We start from the raw sequence: 25,328 nt of genomic DNA on the forward strand, positions 1-25,328 counted from the left end.
GAATGTAAATGCGATTCAATAAGCACATATAAGATTATTGGGACAGTAAATTTGACGTGAAGGAAAATACCGCGACTTTTACTCCTCTCTCTCTCTCTCTCTCTCTCTCTCTCTCTCTCTGCTAGGGTTAGGGTAGGCCTTGCATTTAAACATGTAACCCCAAACCCGCACGATACCCACACGCTAAAAACCCGCCCGTTTATTAATCCGGGCTAAAAAAAGTCCGCACGCAAAAAACCCGCAAATTAACGGGTTTTGCGGGCTAAACCCGTTGGAACCCATTAACTGAAAACCCTTTCCAAAAACCCATTTCTAGCAAACTTTTAGGATTTTTATTTTTTTTAATTTGATTTACTCTCAAACTTTATCTTATTCTAGCAATCATTACCAAACGAGGCATTAATTGTAGAAATACGTGATTCGTGAGGATTCGATCGTTGGATCGTAGTATAATTTTGTGAGGATGATTCTAAAGGCGATCTGAGACGATCCAACCGTTGAATCTTCACATAATTTTGAGAGGATGATCCTAAGGGCGATCCGTGAGGATCCGACCGTTGGATTGTCATGTAATTTTGTGAGGATGATTCTAAGGGCGATCCAGGACGATCCAACCGTTGGATCTTCGTATAATTTTGAGAGGATGAACCTAAGGGCGATCTGTGAGGATCTGACCGTTGGATCATCGTATAAATCGGTAAAGATGATCCTCTAGGTGATCCGTGAGGATCTGATCGTTGGATCTTTGTATAATTTTGAGATGATGAACCTAAGGGCGATCCTTGAGGATCCGACCGTTGGATCATCGTATAAATCGGTAAAGATGATCCTCTAGGTGATCCGTGAGGATCCGACTGTTGGATCGTGGTATAATTGTAATTTGTGAATTATTTTTTGTCAAAAAAGGAAAGGAACAAAAATCTAAAAAGATAGAAAATAAAAATTTTCAAAATAGAAAACCAAAAAAGTTCATATAGAGAAAATAGCAAATGCGGGGTTATATACATAAGTCTTAATTGGTTTTAGTTGCTTTGATAAAAAGTTAAAAAAAAAAAAAGTTTACGGGTCTTAACGGGTTCCAACGGATAACCCGCAAACCCGCCGGGTTTAGCCGGCGAAACCCGTTAAGCTAACGGGTTCTTACCGGGTCGACCCGTTAAGAACCCGGTACCCGCACTATACTCGCACGTTGCCAGGCCTAGGTTAGGGTTTCGAGTATTCCAAGTTGTGCGGCGCCCTAGTTTCATGGCTGCAGCGATTGCTTCCATGACTGCCAGATTGGCGACCAAGTTGTCGCTCAAGGAAGGTGAAGAACCGGTTGACTTGGGGAATCTCAAGGTTCTGGGTAAGGAGTTTTTGGCTCGAAATTTCTATTTGGTTGGGAGGCTTAATACCTGCTGGGGGTTGGTGCTGGATTCTTTCTGGAGTGCTGTAAGGTCGATGTGGAGGTTGCCTGGTACTGTGGAAGTCCAACCACGAGGAGAACGTTTTCTATTTACGTTCACCCATGAAAGGGATGTTGCTCAAGTGAAGAAGGGTGGTTCGTGGGGTTTTCAACGTGCCATGATTCTTCTGAATAATTATGATGGCTTCTCGGAGATCTCTGTAGTGAAGCTGGACTTTGTTTGGATCTGGGTGACGTTGGAAGGCATACCTCCGGGCATTTTGACGGAACCTACTGTCCGGTTGGTTGGTGGGACGATTGGCGAGGTGCTGGAGGTGGATAGTACGGTGCTGCGTCGGGGAGATGCTCGGGTCCAGTGTGTTCTCTCTATCCATGACCCGGTGCGTTTTGATCGTCGAGTTAGGGTTTCTCCTGTTGGTGTTCTAACCCTAAGGTTCAGATATGAAAGGCTTCTAGGCTCTGTCACGTTTGCGCCATGTTGAATCATGGTGGCCAGCGTTGCCCTAGGGTGGAGGACTCGGAGACTGATTATGTGGTGGAGGCGGGCTTGCAGCCGGCAATGGGACCGATCGTTCCAGCCCTAGTCTTTAGGGCAAACGTTCAACCCTCTCTTTCTTCTCCGCTGCTCTCTTCCTTCAAGGTTCCAATGCTAAAGAGGAAAGCTGTGCAGATCCGCAATCTGCCAGTGGTTGAGTCTCCCGAGACTGAAGATACTTCGACTCAAACTTCGGTGGTGGGGATGCGTCGTCCCAGAGATGAGGACGGCCCTGAAGAAGGTAAGCGTGCCAAACATGGTTTGGATTTGGTTTCGGGCATTCTCTAGCTGGAAAACCTCGGCCTCCAGGTTTCTGATGCAGGTTTGGTTGGTGGGAAGTGGTCTCCAGCTTCGAAGGTGTACAAGAAGAAGGGCTGGCCTCGTGGCTCCAGAGACAAGGCCAAAGCGACACCGCCGGCGTCCTCCGGTGACGGTTTTGAGTATATGGCGTCGGGGTCTCCTGACGGTGGAGCTACTGGTGTGAAGGGGAAGCATGCTGGGCTGGCATAGCCCGTCTCCCAGTCCGGGTAGGAGACGATTCCCTACTTCGACTAGGGTGTGACGTGTCTTGCTTGATGGTGGCGATGTACACTAGAAGGGTCTTAGGCATCAATGCGGTCAAGGAAGTATCTCGTGCTAGAAGACGTAGGATATCGTAGTAGGTTATCGTAGTATCGTAGTTTTCATTTGCTTTGGCTAGTAGTTTTCTTTTGGAACTTTAGTTTTGTTGGATTTCCTTTTGGTTTTAGTACTCTATCGAGATTGCATTGTAATATGAAGGGTGCTTGTACCCTTCATGCTTGACCGAGTGAGGTCATTATGGATTAGTCTTCCGTTGCCCTAAAATAAAAAAAATGTAAATGCGATTCACGAAAGATAAAACTAAAATAAAAAATATAGCCCCTAATTTTGCTTATTACCATTCCTTTTGTACCGTTACATGCATGATATTCTAGAAAACTAAAAAAAGCGTGTCTATCATATAGAGCTAGAGGAGTTCCGGACTGAAAAAACGCTATTCACGAAAGATAAAACTGAAATAAAAAATATGGCCCTAATTTATCTTATTACCATTCCTTTTGTACCGTTACATGCATGATATTCTGGAAAACTAAAAAAAGCGTGTCTATCGTATAGAGCTAGAGGAGGAATTATTCTATGGTCCCAGACTAAAAAAAACTTTGTACATTTTCTGAAAACTTAGGGCTCTGTATAACAAATCGTTCCTTGTTTCTCTCTCTCTCTCTCTCTCTCTCTCTCTCTCTCTCTCTCTTTACACGTACAAATCCCTTCCCATTCCCGTTTATATATTTTCCTTGTAAAAGCTTTCTCCTCCAAATACCAGGTCGGCTGCGAGCTCCTCCATCCATGGCTTCGGTGAGCAATTCTCTTTCACATTCTTATTCTCTTCATTTCTTCTCATTTTTCTTGTATGCCATTTTCAATCTCTGCTTACATTAGATCTTGCAGTGTCCATTGCTAATCTATCTTGATTTTGAGTCCCTTTTTTTTTTTTTCTTGAAAATTTCTTGGGGTATAATGAGATTTAGGTTTGCATTGTAATTGCTTTATACATGGGCAATCAATCTGCACCAAGTTGTCATTTATTCCTGGGGTTGCGTGCATTATATATTATCATGTTGAGCCTTCATCACCCTCGTATACACATTGCATGTGTGCAAAGGGAAAACCATGCCTAACTGTTTTCTGATGCAAGAATTTATTGCCCTAAATGAGCTGAAACATATCTCTATTGCATATGAAATTCCTCCAAAATCATGCTAACATGAGTACCATTAGGAATGATTTATCATCCTTTCCGGCTGGTTTCAATTCCAATCATTCCTAGAAGTTCTTCTTGATTCTTTTCGCGAGTTTATTAATATCCAAAAAATGGAAAATCTGAGACGGGTTTCACACAGCCATGTTTGGAAATAGTTCGACGAAAACACTAATATGTTGGTGGTTCTGATTTGAAATTCTCAGCAGGATAAAGGTCGGCCCTTACCTAAATTTGGTGAGTGGGATGTAAATAACCCAGCATCAGCTGAAGGATTTACTGTCATATTCAACAAGGCCCGAGATGATAAGAAGACCAATGCGTCTCATCCTAATATTGTGACCCCACGAAAAGGCGATAGCAGCGTACGAAGAGGTACTAAATACAACAATGACTACCACGTCGACAATTATCCTCAATATCCCCAAAAGGTAAAGTTAATGTCAATTTGATCATTCGATGACGATAATGTGCTAAGGTAATGAAGATGTTTATGTTGCCGAACTCTCATTTATCAAGAATCATGTTGGATATAGATATGAGCACTCGATTTACTAGATCAACAATATGATGATTCATGGTCCGGCAACATATAAGGCTGCATGGGGAGAAAATATTTCTCCTGGAATGAAAGGGGGAACCTTATTCATTATTTTCTTTTATTGTTTTTGAATGCAGAAGAAGTGGTTTTGCTGTGGTTGAATCCACACACTGCTTTGGAGCCTGGTGATAATGCAAGAGGAGCTACAAGGACACTGCTTTCTTGTGCCTGCGACACATGTGGAGCAGTCTATCTCATATATGACGGAGTTTTTTCCTTTTTTCCTTTTTCACTTCAGCTTGATTTTGGGTTCTTTTGCCTTCTATATGTGTGTTGAAACATTTTGCATGCATCTGTAATATAGAATGAGAAAGAGGAATGGAAAAACTTTAAGCTTCACGAATATGACTATATTTAAATTTTAATATACTTTAAATAATAGTAAACTAATACTGTTAAGTTTATACCTGGACTGAAATGTGTATCTCTATTTGTCATTGAATTATATCAAAGTTAACTAGTTAAGTTCGCAGCAATTCCTCGTATTTGGAACTAGTACCTTTATATATCGATCATCAAGTTCGGGGAATGCATGAAGTACTTGCATAAAACCATTTTCTATAGAGGCAGCAGTATTTCCATATAGAGCATATATTTACCATATTCTCATTTGGCAGGGTGAAAAAAATTTGAGATTTTTTACAAAACACTAAACATAATGTCACAAAACATGAGAAAAAAATTCAGATTTTTTTTGCGATTATTTTGGACCAATGACATACTGTATACTTTTAATAACTTTACTATATTATTTTTTAGGTCACCTAATACTTTTTTCCAAGCCACCGAAAATAAGATATATCAATATCTAAAATTGTCATCGCATTTTAAATTTTTATTATGAAAATGCTACTACATCAAAACAAACTGGCCATGAGAAAAAATTCAGAATTTTTTGCCTCTTTTTTTTTTGAACCAAAGACATACTGTATACTTCTAATAACTTCATTATTTTCTAGGTCACCTAATACGTATTTCCATGCCACCGAAAATAAGAAGTATCAATATCTGAAGATGTCGTGATCACATTTTTAATTTTCTTTATGGAAAGGCCACTGCATCAAACATAACATGAGAAAAAAATTCAGAATTTTTTGCCATTTTTTGTTGGACCAATGACACACTGTATACTTTTAATAACTTTATTATTTTCTAGCTCATCCAATACTTTTTTATCAAGCCACCGAAAACTTATGTAATGTCATGTTGATAGCCAGGATCTTTGCCTATCGGTTGAGAAAGGTGCTGCCATCAGTGATACAAAAACTGCTTCCCTGATCCCAATTTTGACTTAATATTAACTTACTTATTCCGCTGTGCGCCCATTTATCAAATTTAATAATAAAATTTCATTTTTAATCTCAATATAATTAAAAATTGCCCGTCAGTCATATTCAGAGCTCTCTTCTCACGGCCTTCATCCGCGACGATTCTCTCTCTCCTCACAGCCTTCATCGGTGATGAGCATGGCGGCGGAGACGGCTCTGATGTCAGTTCCGGCGACGAGGTCGAAAAATCCTCTCTCTCTCTCTCTCTCTCAGCCTTCATCTGCGACCAGTTCTCCGTCGTTTGCCGGGTTCGGCCTGAGGATCCGGTGCGCCGATCAGAGCTTCCTCTAACTCGGTTTGCTATCTCAGCGAACCAGATGAAGGATATGGAGAAGAACCAGAACTGCGTCATCGGCGAGTCAAAGGTGAATGATCCGAACGCCGTCCACGTGGAGATCGAGAATTTGATGGATGAAGATGATGGCAGTAGTGCTCTTCAATTCATCAATTTCTCTAGGCGTTTCATGACTAAACGCATTGGTACATTCTCCATACGATGTCACTCTGTGCTTATTGATTAGACTCTTTAGTTTTGATTTTGGAAGAAACCCTGAAAGTTTGATTCCAGAATGCTCTTATGAAAGTTTCAATTTTGAACGCTCTAGCTATACTTGGAATCTATTTGAATCTCACTGTCCAGAATGCTCTTATGGACATGTAATCGGAGTAATTGGTTCTCCGCTGAAAAGGGGTGGATTTGGGTCTGACATGCAGGTAAAAAAGAGAGGTTGAAGAAATAGAGGGTGTACGTGTGGTTGTAGGTCTGCAACTTGCTGGCATTTGGTGGGATAAATATGGTGGTGTGGTTCTGCTGGTGAGTAAAATAGAAATGGATTGAGTGGAGTGCTGGCGGTGATTGCAAGAAAAATAAGAGATGGATGGGGTGGTTGTTGCGGTGAGGAAGAGAGAGCTAAGAGTGAGGTTAGGTCGTGGTGTTCAGTGTGTGTGAAAGAAAAAGAGGATGAAATGATGAATAATAGGAATTGATGGGTGGGGTGGCCTGGGGGTGTACGTTGCCCAGGAAGAAAGGAAAAGGTAAGGTTGAATAATTAGATAGAGTCAAGGCTTAGTGACAAGTAGGGTTACTAACTTACTATATATGGCCTAATTAAGTTCCTGACCATCCCTCAACCTTGTTTTGACGGAGCTTTCTTGTTTGTATCTTAAATTTTTATTTGATTATCATTGTGATTTAAAGTATTAGCAAACCACACATAAGCTCTTGACAAAAGATAAATTCACATAGGGATAGTTGATTTAGAGTTTTATGAGGACAAAATTTTATACATAAGGACAAGTTGTTATTTTGTTGTCATGTGTCAATAAGACATTTACAATTCTAACCTTCATGCATGGAGAACTAAATATTAATTAATGTCTTTAATTCAAACTCTTTTTTGTTCAAATCTTGCTATTATACTCTCTGCACTCATACTCGTCCAGTTCTACTACTACACTTGTACTCGTGTTCTACTGCACTCGTCATTATCTAATCATGCTATTGCAGTATTCGTCCAATCATGCTACTGTACTTGTCCAATCCTGCTACTACACTCGCTAGCTGCACTCATAATCGTCCAGTTCTGCTATTACACTTGTACTCGTATTCTGTTACTGCACTAGTCCAGTTTTTCAAATGAAATAGCAATGAGCTATTAGGTGCAGACAGCACAATGATGCACAAAAATAGATAAAACTCAGTTCACCAAACAATAACTAGTCACCTAAGTTGCAGAACTGAATCAATAAGAGAAAGGCACGCATAATAGAATCACTTCTATCTCTAAAATAGAACAAAAAGAAACTCATCTATAGTTACATATATGCTCTGTTACTTACGAATACTAGGCATGTAAGTAGGTACATTTATCCCAATTTACCCTATCAATCTCTATATCTGGTAAGCAAATTTCATGAAGACTTGACATCATCAAAATACTGACAAGAGCATATTAATTTAGCATCACACATATTAAAAAAGAGATAATGAAAACTGTCACATAATCAATAAAAAGTACAAGCAAACCAGCCAGAAAAAAAAAAGATATGATAACTAATTACAATAACAGCAAAAACATAGTCTACAAAAAGAATACGTACATGAAAAAATCAAACTCAGCTCACCAAAGATTAACAAGTCACCTAAGTTGCAGAATTGAATAAAAACAGAGAAAGGCACACAATAAAATCTAAAATAGAACAAAAACAAGCTCATCTACAGTTGCATATATGCTCTGTTACTTATGACTACCAGGCAAGTTAGGTACATATATCCCTTCCCTTCAAAACATAGCCATCTATTTTGAGGCTTCAACAAAGAGCATAAGAACTCAAATTGAAATACACCATCCAAAAACCAAACAGTAGTAGCACCTATATTGGAAAATGATCCTAGCATATGGACCACAACAACAACATGCGTTTATGCATCACTCATATGATGAAAATTTAAATATAGTGCTGCATCTCACAATTGATAAGCAAATCTCCATTTACATCGACATTCTATCTGAACCAGCCACAAGGTTATGAGCATTAACCATGGAGAAACGATGGAGGTACTCAGGGTCTACCAAACCATCTTCACAATATAAACCATCTCACTGATAACAAAAACATAAATTAAAAAGGCACAAATCACTTGGGCAAAGGAAATTTCATTTCAACACTACCTGAACAAAATCAATACTTACTTTGCCCCAGTCAAAGCACATGAATCGGAAATTGAACAAATACTAAAACCATAAATGGCTAACCCTAATTTCTCTACCCCTAAATCCACACAAACCCTAAACCCAAATCACACAACCTTTCAAGAGTTGTGAACTTAGTCACAGCCTTAGTCCCCTAAAAAACGGCGTGCTTGGCCAATTCACCAGGAAGTACAAGCCTCACAGCAGTGTGAATCTCCCGAGAAGTAATCGTCGGCTTCTTGTTGTACCTTTCAAGCCTCGACGAACATAAACGAAGGCAACAAAAGAAGACTAAGGGCTTACCTTATCAACCTCCATTGAAACTAGATTCGAGCTAAACATACAAGTGCCAGAGAGAGAGAGAGACTGTGAGAGGGTTTGGCAGCAAGGGCCAGCTGTTACTACTTCGTTAAGCTAATAAGCTCATCCTAGCTGCTACTGCTCCAGGTTTGGGGTTTTGGGATTTCTGTTTTGGGGTGTTGGGTATTGGGTCAGTGGCAATGCATGTAAATTTTGATAAAAATTGAGCATTTTGGTCATTTTTCATTAAAATTTGGAGTCAGGTCTGCATCATTTAGTTTTTGGGCATGGACTCTTTGGTTTTTGGGTATGGACTCTTGTCCTTATTTGCATAAATCTATTTGAAGATGAGTTTTTTGTGTTTACATCTTTAGTCTTGTGCTACTATGTAATTTTGTATTAGGTTTTACTAGAAGGAAGGAAGGGGAATAAAAGTATTAATTACTCTCTAATACAAATTTTATTGCCCTAAAAAAAAATAAGAAAATTAATATAAACAACGAATAGTTTCCCATATTTGTATAGCATGTTAACAGGAAAGAATTATGCATTTACATAATTAACTTACTTCACAATACTAAATACTTTAATAGAAAATTTTATTGCCCTCCAATAAAATATTTATTAGGGGGCAGTAAAAAGTTTATTAGGGAGTAATAAAAATTTTATTGGGGAGCAATAAGAAGTTTATTGGGGGACAATTTTAACAGGAAAGATTGTGAGATGCTCGAGGTTTTGATTGTCGTTTCAGTTTGGGTCTGCTTTGTTGTCTCTTTGTGGCTTGGACAGTTGTCGACACAACTTGAAGGAACGGCACGAGGCTGGGATCTGGTTTCAGGTGACAGCAACTGCGGTGGCAGCATCGATGGGGTTCTGGTGGTGTTTTTCGGGGCGTTGGGATTCATTTCCACTGGATCAGGCTAGGTCTGTTGGCGCTCATCTGAGGTTCGCCTTTGTTCTCAGAGTGGTGGCGGCGCGGTGGTGGTGGTTTTTCTTTGAAGTGGGCAGTGAAGATTTCAATCGCACAATTGTGCGGTGGTTGTCTGCGGTGGCCGCTGGTGTGCGCCGTTTTTTTTGCACAGAGAGGATGAAGTGACCTGGGCTGGGCTGCTTTTGGACTTTGGGCTCCTATTATCTTTTGGACTGTTGGGATGCTATTTAATTAGTTTTTGTTTAATCTAAGTTTTAGTTTAATCTATTTCAATAGTTTCCTATGTAATTAAGAACCTAGGCACTTTTGTGCACCCTATGTGTCTCTATCGCCTCTGGAGTAGTATCAAAGGTGGATTCACGCTATGTCTACGTATTTAAATGTGTAATGATTAGGTCTATTTCTATGTATCACTATGGGTACTACCATTATCTTCTTGTCTGTCTATCGATGGCAACGGAATGGTATGTAACGTCATTTTTTGGCTTGTGATGAATATATTGATACCCAATTCGGGGTTGAATTAAAAACAAAAGGGAAATTTATTCATTTCCTTGTGCACACTAAACACAAGAAATGAATAAATTTCTTTTCCCAACCCTTAACTTCGCAAACTAAACGAGACAAAAGATTTCACTTTTTCTTAGACAACCTTTCCAATTTTTCAAAAGAGTAAAACCCACCACTAGGGTCAAAACTTTTCTCCACCGGACAAAATGATACCCAACTTTCAAAAGTGATCAAAATGATACCTAAAGGTTTAAGGGGGAGGATTATAAATATCAAGAGTTGAGATCATCTTATAAGTGTTGGGTCATTTGCACCGTCGGTGCATAGAATAATTTCCAAAGTTTTAAAAACAAATCAATTTGATACTTCTGTTTTTTTTTTTAGGGCTAAATACTGGTTACTACTCTGTGGTTTAGGTCCAAAATCAATTCAGTCCCTGGACTTCTAATTTCATCAAAAACACTCATGTACATTCAATTTTGATCTAATATGTCCAATTCATTAATATTCTGTTATGGGTTCAAGTTATAGTTGGATTATTTGTTGAAAAACTATTTATTTGACAGATTTCTAATAGTGGGTCTCACTCCAAAATTGACTATGCAGGCCACCTTAACACCACATCATAAAACATAGGCCATATATGAGCCACGTCAACAAGTTAAATGACTCAATTGTCGGAAGACTAACTAATTGGACCTATTAGATCAAAGTTGAAAGTGCAGGAGTGTTCTTGATGAAATTAGAAGTTTATGGACTAAATTGATTTTAGACCCAAACTACGTAGTAGTCAATATTTAGCCACCTTTTTTTTAAAAAAAACTTCTTTGTTAAATCAAATGCAAAATCAAGCACAAAAATTGAAGTTATTGTGGTCAGAGGGCCATCAATCATCTATAACCCAATCTTCTTCTTCTATAGAATTAAAAAAAATAATCTTCCATTCAATTTCAATTCTACCATCGATCGTAGAAACAAATAAAGTTCAGATGTTTCCCAACTTCTAAAGAAACAAAGAAAAATGGGAAGAGAGAGAGAGAGAGAGAGAGAGAGAGAGGCAGAGATATCGAAGAAGAAGAAGAGAATTAACAAAGTAAAATAAAAAATAATTGAAAAATAGTTTTTTGTGTAAAATATTATTATAACTCCATAAAATATTGCACCACACGTGATCAATTTACAAAAAATTAAACCGAGGTATCAAATTGATTTGTTTTTAAAACTTTAGGTATCATTTTGATCAATTTTGAAAATTGGGTATCAAGTTTATTTGTTTTTAAAAATTTAGGTATCATTTTGATCACTTTTAAAAATTTAGGTATCATTTTGATCACTTTTGAAAGTTGGGTATTATTTTGTCCGGTGGAGAAAAGTTTTGACCCTAGTGGTGGGTTTTACTCTTTTGAAAAATTTTAAGTTCCTCTCTTAAAGGGCTCAAAAAGTGCTCATGCGTCGGAGAAGTCCTCCATAATGGCTCTTAATACTAACAAATTGAAACTTTGGGGGAATTTTTCCATTGGAGGAAGCTCTTTGCTGTGTTGTAGATTTTAAGGAAAGTTGTTCTTTTTCTTGCGCACACCATATACAGGAAATGAATTATAAATTTCATTTTCCTAACCCTCAATTACGCAAACCAAACGAGGCCTAAAAAAATTCACTTTTTCTTTAGACAACCTTTCCAATGTTTGAAAAGTTTTAGGTTCATCTTTTATAAGGGCTCAAGAAGTGCTCGGAGAAGTCTCCATAATGGCTCTGTTAGTATTCAAGAAATAGAAACTTTGGAGGAATTTTTCCATTGGAGAAAGCTATTTGTTGTGTTGTAGATTTTAAGGAGATTCGTCATTTGTAATATTGTTCTTACCTGTTGATCAAGACTCCAACTTGACATAAGGGATTCAAATCAGTCATTTCTTTTGTTTGATGAATTAATTTTGGGTGAAACTAAGATAAAATAACTATTGTCACGGTCTCTGTTTAAACAAACATGAGAAATTTTTTCAAATCCAAACATATAAAGTAATGATGCAAACGAAAAGTCTTTTTATTGAAACAGATATAAGCAATGTTTCTAATCCCTTATTTTCTTTTGTTAAACAAAGTTAAGGTATGAAATTGTCCTAATTAATTGTAGAACCTCAGTTGTAAACGTATGTTTTGTTGACAGCATCCTGACGATGGTAACCTAGACCACGTCAAACAGATTTGGAGGGAAGAGTTGAGATTTGTGAAGGCATGTATTTTCTTGCAGAACAAGCTTATTTCCTTGGGCTAAAAGGATATTTCCTTATTTGTGACATTTAGTATTTATTTGAGAATAGGATCACAATACTAACTCTTAAGTTTGAATGTTGTGCAATTTAAACCCAGGCTTCGGTGCACCTGCTGTTAGATTCAATCCAAGTTTGTCGGATGATATCACTTTTTGGGTGGTTTCTTTTACCAGGCAAGGGGAGACTCAGTACATGAGGCAGTTGTCCGGGGTCAGAAATGTTGTTGCGTTGACGCTTATCTTTGCCATCCACCGATGTGATAGTACTACTCAAGGGAATAGATGAAACACTGGATCCTCAGTACAGAACTTGTTGGAAGTATCATCCTTATATCATTTTTTGGAGTTTTATTTCTCTCCTTAAAACTGGTCTAGTCAAATTTGACTATAATATGTACACTAAAACCTTTCATATCCAGTCTATTAGCCAACCTTGATCAAATACACGTCACCCAACAAGGTATCTCAATTGTAATTGGAACTTTGAATCTCCTTTCCAAATAGTAATCTGCACATCTCTCTCCATAGATATGGGTATGATTCATTCAGGCCGTAACTTACCCGGAACAAATGATGAGAGACAGTAAATCAATTTTGGGTCTGGATGCAGATTATTGCACATATGTTTTAAACACATTTTTTAAATATGTGCAATAATCTGCATCCAGACCATAAATTGATTATTGCACATATTTATGGAGACTAAATGTTCCAGTATCCACAAAGGCCTAAATTTATGATATTGCATATACCTCGAGGCAGGCCTATCTGACCCCGAAAAGAAAAGAAAAAGGGATTTTGTCCATTTACACCATTTTTAGAGATTTTTTTCCCACTTACCCCACTAAGTTTTTTTAATTCCCTCTTACCCCAAACACTCTAAGGAGGTCTTTCCTAATACCCCATTAAGATTTTTTTTTTGTTTTTATTATTTTTTTAATACCATTTTACCCTCACCTTTGTTACTTAGAGAGAGAGAGAGAGAATGGAAGAGAGAGAAACCATAGGGGACTTCGCCGGAGTCCGGTCACCGGCAGTCGGATTCCGGTCACCGGCCGCCGGAATCCGGCCAACTTCGCCGGAATCCGGTGAGCGGTCGCCGGAATCCGGTCACCGGCCGCCGGATTCCGATCACCGGCTACCACCCATCGGAAAGTTTTTTTGCCCCCAATAGACGTCTATTACCCCCTAATAGACGTCTATTGCCCCCCAATAGACGACTATCAGCCATGTATTGCCCCCCAATAGACGACTATCAGCCATGTATTGCTCCCCAATAGACGTCTATTGCCCCCCAATAAAGGGGCATTAGACGACTATCAACCATGTATTGCCTCCATTAACCATGTATTGCCCTCCCAATAGACGACTATCAGCTATGTATTGCCCCCCAATAGACGTCTATTGCCCTCCAATAGATGTCTATTACCTCCTAATACCCATTTATTTATTAAAATTAGATAAATAAAACTTTGATTAACGAAAAAAAGAGAGGAGATTACATCAATTCAAAACGTCTACTGCCCTCCAATAGACGTCTATTGCCCCCCAATAGATATTTAAGAGGCCTCTATTGCCCCAATAGAAACTTTTTTTTTTCTTTCTTTCTTTTCATTTTGGGCTTCTGAACCAATTTACAGCAAAAAAAGAAAAAAGAATTTGATTTGGGCACCCAGAGAAAAGCTCTGGGCACCAAATCGTGGTTCTCCTCCACCACCGGCATACCAGATCCATGTTCTCCTCTACCACAGGCCTGTGTCGAGGCCGGAGAGCCTGGGTCGAGCACCAGAGGTCGAGCTCGAGCGCCAATTCCCGCCGGAGATGAGTTGCGGTTTTGATTTCGTGATCGGCGAGCCAAGCAACCGGTGAGTTCAGTCTTCAGCACGAACTCGCCGCCGGCAATCGATGACGCGAACTCCGAGCTCGCTGCACTAACCGGAACTCCGACCTAGCTAGCTGCACGGAGATGACGTAAAGGAACTCGCCGGAGCCCGAGGCTGAAATGACGGCGGCTGGTGGTTCTGCAAAACGGAGCTGAGGCCCTCGCTGGATCGGGTCTTCGGGTCGAGCGGTGGAGATCGATCTCATCGAAGCCGGTGATGACCTCCTCAACGATGTCTCGAGTCGGACAGATCCCTGCCGCCGTTCTGCAAATCCTCCGGTCCAAATCAGACGGCGTCGAACAGTGTAGAGCCATGGGTCTTCTGCGTCGTCTCCGTGGTTGAATTAGTCGCCGTCCGGGAAGAATAGATCTCCATGTCACCGTGAAACTTTCTCCGGTGAAGGTGGTCGGTGATCTGTACGTGATTATGGAGAGAGAGAGAGAGAGAGAGAGAATCGTGCTGTGCTGGAGAGAGAGAGAGATGAGAGAATGGCATAAAATGAAGTTGTTTAATTAGACTGAGGGTATATTTGTCATTGTACTCTGAATTGGGTTAGTGAGAATAAAAATCTGTTGCTGGGGTAAGTGGGAAAAATTTGGCTCATTTTGGTGCTTTTGGGCAATGACCCAAAGAAAAAAGGATAAGGATCCGGTTCCCCTAATCCTCAGAACAAACCCTAAATCCAGACGCAGACATCGCCGGCTGCGGGCCTCTCTCTCTCCGATCATCCCGAATCAAAAAGTTTGATGTAAGTATTAGTTATATACTTATATATGTCTCGTGAGCCTGCTTTTGCCTTCTGTTCAATTGGAACTACTAGTATTAATTAGAAAAACTATCCTCTACCTAGGATCTTAATTAGGTGTAATTCCTCAGACAAAACACTAGAACAGCCTGAGAACTTCAAATCATGCATCTGGGAAAGATTATGACCAATTAAGAACTGCTAATTGTATTATAATTATATCACCACTTGGTAGCCTGTCTCTGTCTCTGCAAAACTAATCAAATTCTTGTCAGATGGGCAATTTTCAAAACCTTGTCTTTGAATTCTAAAAATTAGACTTACTGCCACTTGATCATACATTTAGAACTTAATACTATAGTCGTTAAGCATTCATAAGTATGTAAATTATATTGGGTAAATCCATATAAAATTGTGGAGGGGTGGTTGGTTTGCAAAATAGGGTGATAACACCACTCGGTATCCTGTCTGTCTCTGCAAAATTGATCAAATGGGCAATTTTCGAAACCTTGTCTTTGAATTCTGAAACTTAGACTTACTGCCGGTTGATCGTAGATTACAATCATTAATCATGTATATGTAAATTATATTTGGTAAACTGGGGTTGTGGTGGTTCATGTGACATTTAATCATTATACCGTGCAGATGATGTTGGTCTATTATCAACTTAACTGCTAGATCATGTGTTTTAGACGTAGTGCACCAAAATGTGTTTCTATAGCATTGTCCTTTATTTACGAACACCTTTGATGCATGCAACTACTACAAGTTACTGATGCTCCTTGTTATTACCAGTTTCTCAAGCATGTCCACCGACTACTTTTTTTGTAGCAGTGCGTCTCAAAGAAAAAGTATACCCCTTAGCTCTCCAGTTCCAAGCACCATGCGTGAGATCCTAATAAGGCATGCCATGATGACCGGAAGCTGCTGGAGTTATCCATCTACAGACATTACTGTTCATGATATACTAGTCGTAGCGCAACAAGCTTTTCTTGTCCGAGTCCCTGATTTCCTGCTTTTATCCAAAAAGGCAAATGTATACAGAGGAGCTGGCTGAAATTCTTACCAAAATGAGGGTCCCTAGATTTGAGGAACCACCTATCATTGATAAACTATTTATGGCGGTTGAACTAGCTGACAACCCCGAGTTGCCTATTGCTTGCTACATAAAGGATGTCACCGTATTTCATCGTCCGCATACCCTTCAATTAGATTGTTTCGAGAAAGTGAGAATTGATAATTTGGAATATATTGATAGACAGAAAGTTTGTCATTTGTAAGGAGAGCCTTGGTTGCTTTGAGGGTGCAGAAGAAGGGATTGATCATGGTCAGCAGATGATTATTCGCTTGTCCTGCTCAAACACTAATCATATTCCACACGAGACGAATAAAAGCGAAAATCAAGGATGAAATTTCCTAGGAAATGCTCACACCACGATTCAAATTCTCCAATGAAAGACGAAAAAAAAGAAGCACAAATACAAATTACGAGTATACCAGTTACCAATAATGTAGAAAACACAGGACGTGAAATGATGATTTGAATAGCAGAAGTGATTTTCTAAAAGTATCTCTTATTGGATGAATCATGAAATGATAATGACTTTTACAACGATGCCTCAAGTATACATCAGTAAACCAAGGTTTAACTGCATGATTGAAGCTAAGCTTACAAGGTAAACAGCAACTCTTGCTTCTGTTTGTTATAAACATATAATGGGTTGGAGACTTGGAGTTGATGGCTGAACTTTGTGCTGGATTGTCTTTGTTTCTATTTTCGTATGACTGATGCTTAATTCATGTGTTTTGGTCTCAGTTCAATGGTTGTGTTTCCTTTTAGGCACAGTTTAACTGAGTAGTTGATCTTTGTTACATGTATAGTGATTCAGATATATAACCATGTATTTTGAATTTTCGATAAGCGCAAAGTTTTGAAATCTCAAAATTTGCTGGGAGAACTCCCGCCAGAGATGATCATGCTCTCCTATCTCCAAGAAATGTAAGCGCGCTCGCTGTCACCGCTCCAAGTCTGAGTCATATTCATTTCATTAACTAATTTATTTGTATTTTACTTTTGAATCAGGCAATGACTCATTATTTTCTCCTTGAGTGACCTCTCCCGCAACTGCCTGAATGGTACTATCCCTCCAGAATGGGGTGCACTACTACTACAGACAAGTAGTTTTCTCCCTCCGTATGCATATGTGAGTATGTGATATTCTTTCATTCATGTCATGATCACTTGCTTCAATGTTCTTTCATCCCATTTTTTCTTAAACGAAGAATCTGAGACAGGTTTGTTCATCTTGATGTCCCATCACACCCTATTTGGATAATAAATATTTGAATGATAGATATGGAGTTTTTGTGTCCACCCGGATCCGCCCAATCTCAGACTCGGTGACCCATTAGCACCAAGCCAATTTTCGCTTCTTGGAGTTCTGGCTCTGTGTTCGCTCCCGCAAAGTCAAAACCCTAATCGGTTTCTACAGTCTACATGAAAGACTACTCTCTCTTGGTGAGGAAGCCCTGTTTCGGCCTCCCTACTGCTTGCCCTTCATGCTTGCCTGTCTACTTCTTCCTCAAATTCGCCGACGTTCCCTTTAAGTTGGACTATAATCTTACCTACCCTGATTCTGGTATATATAAACCCTAATTTTATCTCTGTCAGATTTAGTTTTCTCCTGAGTTCTTTTATTGGGTATGGATTGTTCTCGAAGTTTTCTGCATTGTGTTTTGGATTTTAACTTGAATTCTAAGTTCTTAATTCCTCACTGCTACTTTGTAGGGTTTTCATTCAACTTATTTAAATATGTGATGGCAATTGTGCATATATATCTTGGTTTCTTGCTGTTATACATTGTGGTATTTTGCGGGTTTGATTCAGTATAGCTACGTTTCTGTTGTCTGAATTGATTAAATAACAGGTGCAGTAGCTAGAGTTGCTTTTCTTTGGTTATGCCAATGGAATCTTCAAATGTTATTTTGTGTATGGGTGTGAGTCGAGAGAACACGATAATCAATGTATTGTGGTCTTTTGTGTTGGATAAAATTCCATACTTTGAATCTGGTGATCAGTACGTGGCCTATAATAATGCGAAGGGTGCGTCATTGAGACACTAAAAGAAGATGGCAATTGTTGATTTGGACGCCGAGTTTCATTCAGTCCCGGAGTGGATACCTATGAATGCTATGGTTAACTCCAGGCTTGCTGATGCAATCAGGTATGACCTCTGGGTGGGAACTGATGGTACCTCGATCGGCCCAAAGTATATATTGCTCTGATCTTCCATGGCCAATAGGAAAAATTTTGTTCTTGAAGCAAGTGTACAATGTAAAGCAGCAACTTGGGATTACTAAGGACAATGCCGAGGAAATAGAAGAACAGGTCCATTATTTCCACTGATCTTAGTAATTTCACCATCTTGTCTTTTCTACCACTCCTCTGGTCTTCTCTCTCTCTCTCTCTATTTGAGATCATGTTATTTTGTTGGTCTGAAAATTGAAAAATTAATGGACAGATATACAAGAAAGCCAGCATTGCATTTGGAGCTCTGTCTAGTAGATTGGTGGATCAGATGTTTTTATATGAAAAGAGGTAATTTGATGAATATCTTATATTCTTTTAGATGTATTCTTGTTTCCTTTTACAATGAATCCTGTGGACAACTCTTCAACTTCCTTCATTTTGTATTAACATACTTTAAATTAAAACACTTCATCAACCAATATTAACCCACTGATAGATTGTATTTCACCTGCGTTTTTGTTTTTGAGCAGGCCATCAAGTTTGGATGATGTCTTTCTGAGCCAGGCACTTATCACTCTTCAAGCATTACCAGTAAGTCAAAGTTCATGTTAGCACCAATCATGTTTAATTGGATCAGTTACTTACTTTGAATGCTGGGGAAATTGAGTTGCCAGCCAGAATTTGAGATTTCATTTGTAGCATCAGATAACTGAGAGAGTATTAATTTCTCGATTTCTGCATTAAGAAAAGAGTTTATGAGAAAATTAATTTATCGAATGGCAGATATGTAAATTTGAGTCATGCCAAGTAGAACTGCAAAATACTCTGACCATGTTAAAAATTATGATGTGCACAGTTGTCTATATGATTTTACCAGATTTTATACTTTAACTTTTTTGCAACTTTATTTATGTTCTGAACTTATAAGCTTTATATTGATATTTTTTAATAAATCCCTAGTGATTGGTTTGTATGAAAAACTTATATGGTACATGCACTTGTCTTATAGCTAATTAAGAGAAAGGTTTTGCATTCTAAACTTTTTTTTAAGTCAAGGCTATATTACATTGTCAAGCAGAATTCTTCTGTTATATCTTCCATCGTCTACTTCTAATAAAAAAAGGCGTCTACATCAAAATATTGGGTTTTTTTGGTTGGTGAGAGTCTCACCGTGAGACTAAGATTCTGATGCGGGTTCAAGTTCCACTATCAATAATCAAAATGGAAAAGTGGGCTTGAAATATACTTTTGTGTCTGACCTGGACAATTTTTTGATGGAATATATATATGACACAGTTTCAGCTGACAAAAAACTACTGGTTCTGAAATGACATCCGACGTCCTTTACTTGAAACAATTTTTGACACCATAACTGACAGTTTGTGGATTGAGTATGTCTTCCCTACCAAAATAGAGAGTTAAAACAACTAAGAATGATATTGCTACTGACCTTAAACTCAGATGTCATTGGTATGTGCACAAAATTTGACCCAACCTGTGATTAAATTTTAAGTCGATGAAGTCTTGGAAGCAAGTTTTCCGAGGCAGATGACTTTCCTGACGATTCACTTACCTTATAGCTTTATTGTTCATCTCTTAACTGAAATAATGCATGCTGTCCCCCCTTCTTCCTTCAGATTTAATAGCCGCTAGGTTTTAAGACCTGCTTTGATCTTTCCCTTATTTTGTTGTGCGACTTATTTACACAATGTTATTGTGGTGACAGTCCTGATCTCATGGTTTTTATGATATCACGAATTAATGAAGAACCTTGGATTTTAAATAATGATTTCAAATCTCTTGTAAATATTATTACTGATATATTTTGATTTTTTCCGAAGGAAATTGGTCCTGTGTGGTATGCCAAGATGTATCTCTCTTCTTCTTTTTTTCGGTCCTTTTGTTTTCCTTTTCTATTTACTTTTGGAGTATTTTAACACTGCTTGCTATTATGTGCTTTTAGGAAACATCAATTCTCCGGAGCAAGCTCTTAGAATATGAGAACCTGGTTGGGTATGCCAGTAGGATAATGGAGCTTTTTGATGCGGGTACTTCATCTTCAGTCCCAGGCTTCCATGCATACCCTTCATCATCAGCTCTGAGAAGAGATCCTTCAAACTTGCGTGAGACACTTTCATATACTTAATATTCAAGTCTTGTATATCTTTAAGTTATCTCGGATAGTATAATAGTGGGATCAATAAATCTTTAATATATTGTATATTTGATTTATTGATCACCTTTACCAAAGCAGGTCATTGCCCTCTATTTTTGTTTATATAGTGGGATTTGAGAGTAGAGTTGGTCTGAACACTAGCAATTCACCCTCTTATTTTTCTTTAGGAAACATAGGATGTTATTTCTGAGTGATAAAAGCTATTAATCTGACCAGGCCGCATTAGGCCTTTCTTTCAGATTCAGTGCGTTTGTATTTTTGTGGTTTCGTAGTTTTTATTTTATTTATTTTTAATCATGTGAGATACCTGCTTTCTTTAATCATGTGAGATACCTGCTTTCTTGCACATTAATGAAAGATACAAGTAATAAGGACATGAAATCCTTTAGAAAGATATACATGCGTAATGAGAGGCAAGTCATCAATCATTATAACTTAGCATGTGTTTTGGGTCTGATTACTCTGAACTTGAACGCTTAAATGTTATGTGACTAAAAAAATTTATTTAGTTATTGGAGGTGGGTTATCTTAGATCAGGGCCACCTTGTTCGTAACTTAATTTGCATGTTCTGTTATGCTTATTTTATTTATCAGGTTCTAAGCCGAAGCCCAAAACCAAAAGGGAAAAAACAAAGGAGGAAGTACTTAAAAGAAGGGCCAGATATGTTTTTATAGCACTACTGGTTTCGATCGTACTTTTTGTCACTCATGGATCAATCAGATGGGTTTGACGTTGAGGATGATGATGAAGGCTTTGATTACAATGAGTAGAAAGAAGGTTAATCGTTTCGTCTGATTTGTGATCTCTACACCCCCATTTTTGGCCTGGTAGCATCCCTCTGGTTTTTGAGCTTTGCTTTGCTGAACAAGATCATGGATAGGGTTGAACCATATGTTTAATTTTTGAATCCACTGAAGTTTATTCAATGTGAAGTGCATTTCTCATGTTTCTAATCATTGAAGTTCATGTCTTGCTCTCTTTATTAAAAATTACACATGCACGGTTCATAAGCATTTCTCATGTTTACTGCACCAAAACAATTCCAAGACTCATCCTAAAACATTTATATAATGCCCGCCCCTTAAAAATCTATTCTCAGCAAAATTCACAACTGACATTTACCATCAAAATCATGTTGCAAATCACTTTCACACATGCACGAGTGCAATGCAAAAACCACCCAATCTAAAATTCATCTTGGGAACAGAACTATACTGACTCGAATATTCATGAAATAGAGGTTGTTCCAAATTACTTCTATTTACAATCCCGGTGATCCGGATCCTATGCAAATAAAAGTTACTTCTAGCAGCTGGATGCAAAAGTTCCACATGTTTTTTAAGATCCAAAATAAATAAGAGTTACATATCCTTGGTCATGCAAATGCTGTGCTCTAGCAGGTATTTCATGCAAAACTTATTACACAGCTTGTTGCAGCTGAATTGTATCATCAGTTCCACTTCTGCTCCTAGCTATTCCCGCCTCTTTTGTATTTGCCAAGTCACTGAAAGGAAGTTGATGATCAAGACCAGATGTAGTTGAAGATGTTAAATGTAACGGATGATCAAATTTACAAGCTGGCCCAAATTTGCAAATGCCATAGCGACTGTAATGGGTGCAAATATTCTGATCCTGGATTTAAACAAGTTTTGAATCAATCTTTGTGGGGTCAATGACATGCAAACATGAAGCCATAATATGTGAACAAAATCCCACAGATGTAGTCAAGAATCTGTATGTTGAAAGCAAATATGCAAGCAATATTTCACTACAATTTTCAAGAGATAAAGTTCAATCTTTTTGGGACATTTATGAAGCTAAGCTAAACTGTACCAAAAACTCCCAAAGTCATGGAAAAAGGGAATAAAAAACTGCATTTCCCAAATTATCCATCACTCATTAATAAAATTATATACAACAGGTACCTCCTACTTCTACAAATGTAATTTTTAGTTACCCATGTTGTCGAGATGATAAGTCCAATTGAGCAACATGGGCAGGCCATTGAATCCGCAGTTGAACCATTTCCTTAAAGAGGAAATAAGTCCATCACAACAGCAGGAGAAAGACAATTTAAAATCCAAACAAAAACATATTTTTTATCATCCTGGAAAAAAAATACATCTAGTTTTTGCTCCATGCAACATAAAGTGAAAACAATTCTAAGATGGTATTCCAAAAAATTATAAATTCATTGTTTTATCAAAAGAAGAAAAAAGGAAAAAAGGATAATAAATCCAAAGAATGTGAACTTACCGGTCTCAAAGGCAGGCCCTTGTCACTCAGTGCAAATGAGGGGGATACTGCAGTCTGACTTTTTGGATGATGATATTTGCAGTTAGATTTAAACTTACAGTCCCCTGTTCTTAAAAAGAAACTGCACAAAGGTTGTCCAGGTCGTTCTGGGAATTCATCAACTTGATTTGACGGTGGATATTGTTTATAAACATTGGTTTCGGTCCCTGAGTTGTTGATAACATATGGTGGAGGTGCAGGCATACTTCTTTCTAGATAAACTGGTGCCTAAACATGCCACAAGAAAAAAATAATTAAAGAGAGAAAAATGTAAACGAGAACAGATGTATTTTTATATGTTCTAGAACCATGAAAATATAGCAACTTGTTGGTGCAAATTGCACGGCATGATCGTGATCATATTTCCCATGTAGAAATTTCATTAACTTACAAACCTCATTCTATCCCTGGTGTGTGTGTTTGTGTGTGAGAGAGAGAGAGAGAGAGAGAGAGCGGGGGGAGAGGGAGAGGGAGGAAAAGGGGAGAGATAGATAGAGAGAAGGAGGGAGGGAGACCATCACATTATTATTATCAAATGGATGACACATTAAAACCCTCGACTCTGTATCATTGGAGTGATGAATAGAATACCTGATAGCCATTCCATTCTGTATTTTGGGAAGGAACCCCTTGAGATGGTGGCATCATCATTGGCATATAAAGCGGAGTCTCATTCAATGATCTTGGTGCAGACCAAGATGATGATTGCAATCCACCTTGTAATAATGCAGGTCCACCATTATCAAATCCAGACGGAGGGTCAGATCCTCCTGCAGCAGTAGGATCAGGGTGATTAAACCTGCAGTTTGATCCATACTTGCAGGAGCCATTTCGCATATAGTAGGGACACTCTCTCTCCCCCTGTAATCAATAAAATTTTAAGAGGTGCTGTTGAAACATGCTAAAAGACGTCACTGACGAAGAAAATGAGTAAATATAATAGCTTAAATCTCAAAGAATGAATTTTACGTTCATTTTCAAAATCTGCAGGTTATAGTTGGAATTTATACCTGTCGAATTGGCAGTCCCAGAAAGTTAAGTTCCACAACTGGAGCAACCAAAGGTTTCCCTTTTCCATGGTTGTATCTGCAAGCTTTCCCATACTTACATCCCCCTGGCCTTAAGTAATACTGCAACAAAGTACTACAATATCATGAACTGTTACCAGTTTACCATAAGCATTTCAGGGGAATATGGCATTGAATTTAAGATGGTAACTGTACTTGCTGTATACAATGGAATAAACGATAGTCAAGAGAAACCACAAAAGTCATTTTACTATTCAGACAGATATATTCAAAACCACATGATTCTATAAAATGAGCTAACAGATTTGATTTTACCTTATTTACAAATATGCACGCTAATCTTCAACTTCCAGATAACCATAAGTAGAAACCCATCACAAAGTTAATCCTAACTAAGATGCTACATACGGAATACATGAACTAAAACAAAATCTCATGACTAAATCAACGACAACTTGAAATAGAAAGGATCTGAAAATCAGGACAATAATAACCTTGCATTCTGTCTGGCTTGGCTTCTCTGAAAACTCGTCCTTTTCCTTCACCTTGTCTTTAAAAACCTGGAAATCTATGAGAAATGAGGCCAAGCATAAAAAGTCCCAATCTTTGAAATATGACACACAAAAGCAAGCACATTTGCATTAACATAATCGAATAGGTAAATGTAAAGGGTGGATTGCCTGGTTGTTTTTCCTTCTAACAGGGTGATTAAACTTGCAGTTGGATCCAAACTTGCAATTCCCCGTCTTGAGGTAAAAGGAGCAGTCTTCAGCTTCAGGCCTCACCGGATACTGATACCTTCTGTTATATTCTCCCCCTTCTTCTCTCCATTCTCACTCCTGGTTTCTCCTTCATTGCTCTCTTCTTCCTCGCTCTGTCTCTCGCTTTCATTTCCGTTTTCGATTTCTCCACCACCATTAGAACTCTTCTCCGCCTCAACCTCTCCCCCTTCCTCTACCTCGGCTGCCGCCGCCGCCGCCGCCACCTCCACCGCTACATCAGCATCGTCTCCTCTCAAATCCAATCTCTCAATCTCATCAACAACGACGACAGCGTGATCCACGACCTCGGGATCGGGACTGGAATGACTGACCGCCGCGTCAACACCGGAGTCGGAGGGACTGTCCAGCTGCTGGTAGGCGGCGGTGGTGGTGGACTGTTGAGACCCTATGTCGGAATGGTTGAGCTGAACCTGATCGATTTCGTTGCTGTTGCCGGTATGCAAATCCAGATTTGGGGAAACAGAGGAGGAGGAGGACGATTCAGAGAGCTCCATTCTCCCTCCACATTTCAAAACCCTAATTCAATAAGAGACAAAGGGCACACAGAGAGGTCTAGAGAGATTATGATGATGATGATGAAACCTAAAAACGCTCCCTTTTTAAGCCTCTCAGCTAGCTAGCTAGTGTGAAACGAACGGCACTTCAAATGTGGACTAGTGCGACACTCTCTCTAGTAAAACTGCAGTCATTAACACGTAGTTTTCTACCTACCCCGGTCAATTGACATGTCGTTTTTTTTCTTTTCTGGGCTGGGGCTTCTCTCTGACTGTTTCACGGGGCATCAGCATCACATCACGGATCACATTCACATGTCAC

At 38.7% G+C, this 25,328-nt stretch overlaps 2 protein-coding genes and 1 pseudogene across 3 annotated transcripts; 2 read left to right on the forward strand and 1 right to left on the reverse strand.

The window, feature by feature from the left end:
- The first annotated feature begins 3,182 nt into the window (after window positions 1–3,182).
- Window positions 3,183–4,666, forward strand: LOC112175548 (protein NOI4). 2 transcript variants are annotated; one of them, XM_024313235.2, is made up of 3 exons: window positions 3,183–3,317; window positions 3,927–4,151; window positions 4,399–4,666. In XM_024313235.2, the coding sequence occupies exons 1-3, from the start codon at window positions 3,309–3,311 to the stop codon at window positions 4,420–4,422; spliced, it is 258 nt and encodes an 85-aa protein (XP_024169003.1). In that variant the 5' UTR covers window positions 3,183–3,308; the 3' UTR covers window positions 4,423–4,666. The 2 variants fall into 2 exon arrangements, with proteins under 2 accessions (XP_024169003.1, XP_040365816.1); XM_040509882.1 differs by having other exon boundaries at window positions 3,198–3,317; window positions 3,930–4,151.
- Window positions 4,667–17,477: 12,811 nt separating this feature from the next.
- Window positions 17,478–21,248, forward strand: LOC121050597 (annotated as a pseudogene).
- Window positions 21,249–21,572: 324 nt separating this feature from the next.
- On the reverse strand, window positions 21,573–25,006 carry LOC112177382 (zinc finger CCCH domain-containing protein 67). Its single transcript, XM_024315679.2, has 7 exons — window positions 24,655–25,006; window positions 24,411–24,562; window positions 24,225–24,290; window positions 23,713–23,832; window positions 23,294–23,563; window positions 22,664–22,930; window positions 21,573–22,039 (listed from the first exon to the last, which is right to left on the reverse strand). Exons 1-7 carry the CDS (start codon window positions 25,004–25,006, stop codon window positions 21,827–21,829), a joined length of 1,440 nt encoding a protein of 479 aa, XP_024171447.1. The 3' UTR covers window positions 21,573–21,826.
- Between the last annotated feature and the right edge of the window lie 322 nt (window positions 25,007–25,328).

Source organism: Rosa chinensis, chromosome 7 (genome assembly GCF_002994745.2).
Source record: "Rosa chinensis cultivar Old Blush chromosome 7, RchiOBHm-V2, whole genome shotgun sequence".
NCBI classification, from domain to species: Eukaryota; Viridiplantae; Streptophyta; class Magnoliopsida; order Rosales; family Rosaceae; genus Rosa; species Rosa chinensis.

Bases quoted from the DNA above. Each gene is read 5' to 3' on its own strand.
- LOC112175548 (XM_024313235.2), top strand. The intron at 4,152-4,398 runs GTAAAGTTAATG...TTTTGAATGCAG, and splicing joins ATCCTCAATATCCCCAAAAG to AAGAAGTGGTTTTGCTGTGG.
- LOC112177382 (XM_024315679.2), bottom strand. From the start codon at position 25,006: ATGGAGCTCTCTGAATCGTCCTCCTCCTCCTCTGTTTCCCCAAATCTG. The intron at 24,291-24,410 runs GCAATCCACCCT...ATAGATTTCCAG, and splicing joins TTAGAAGGAAAAACAACCAG to GTTTTTAAAGACAAGGTGAA. The intron at 23,564-23,712 runs GTATAAATTCCA...TATTGATTACAG, and splicing joins TGGGACTGCCAATTCGACAG to GGGGAGAGAGAGTGTCCCTA.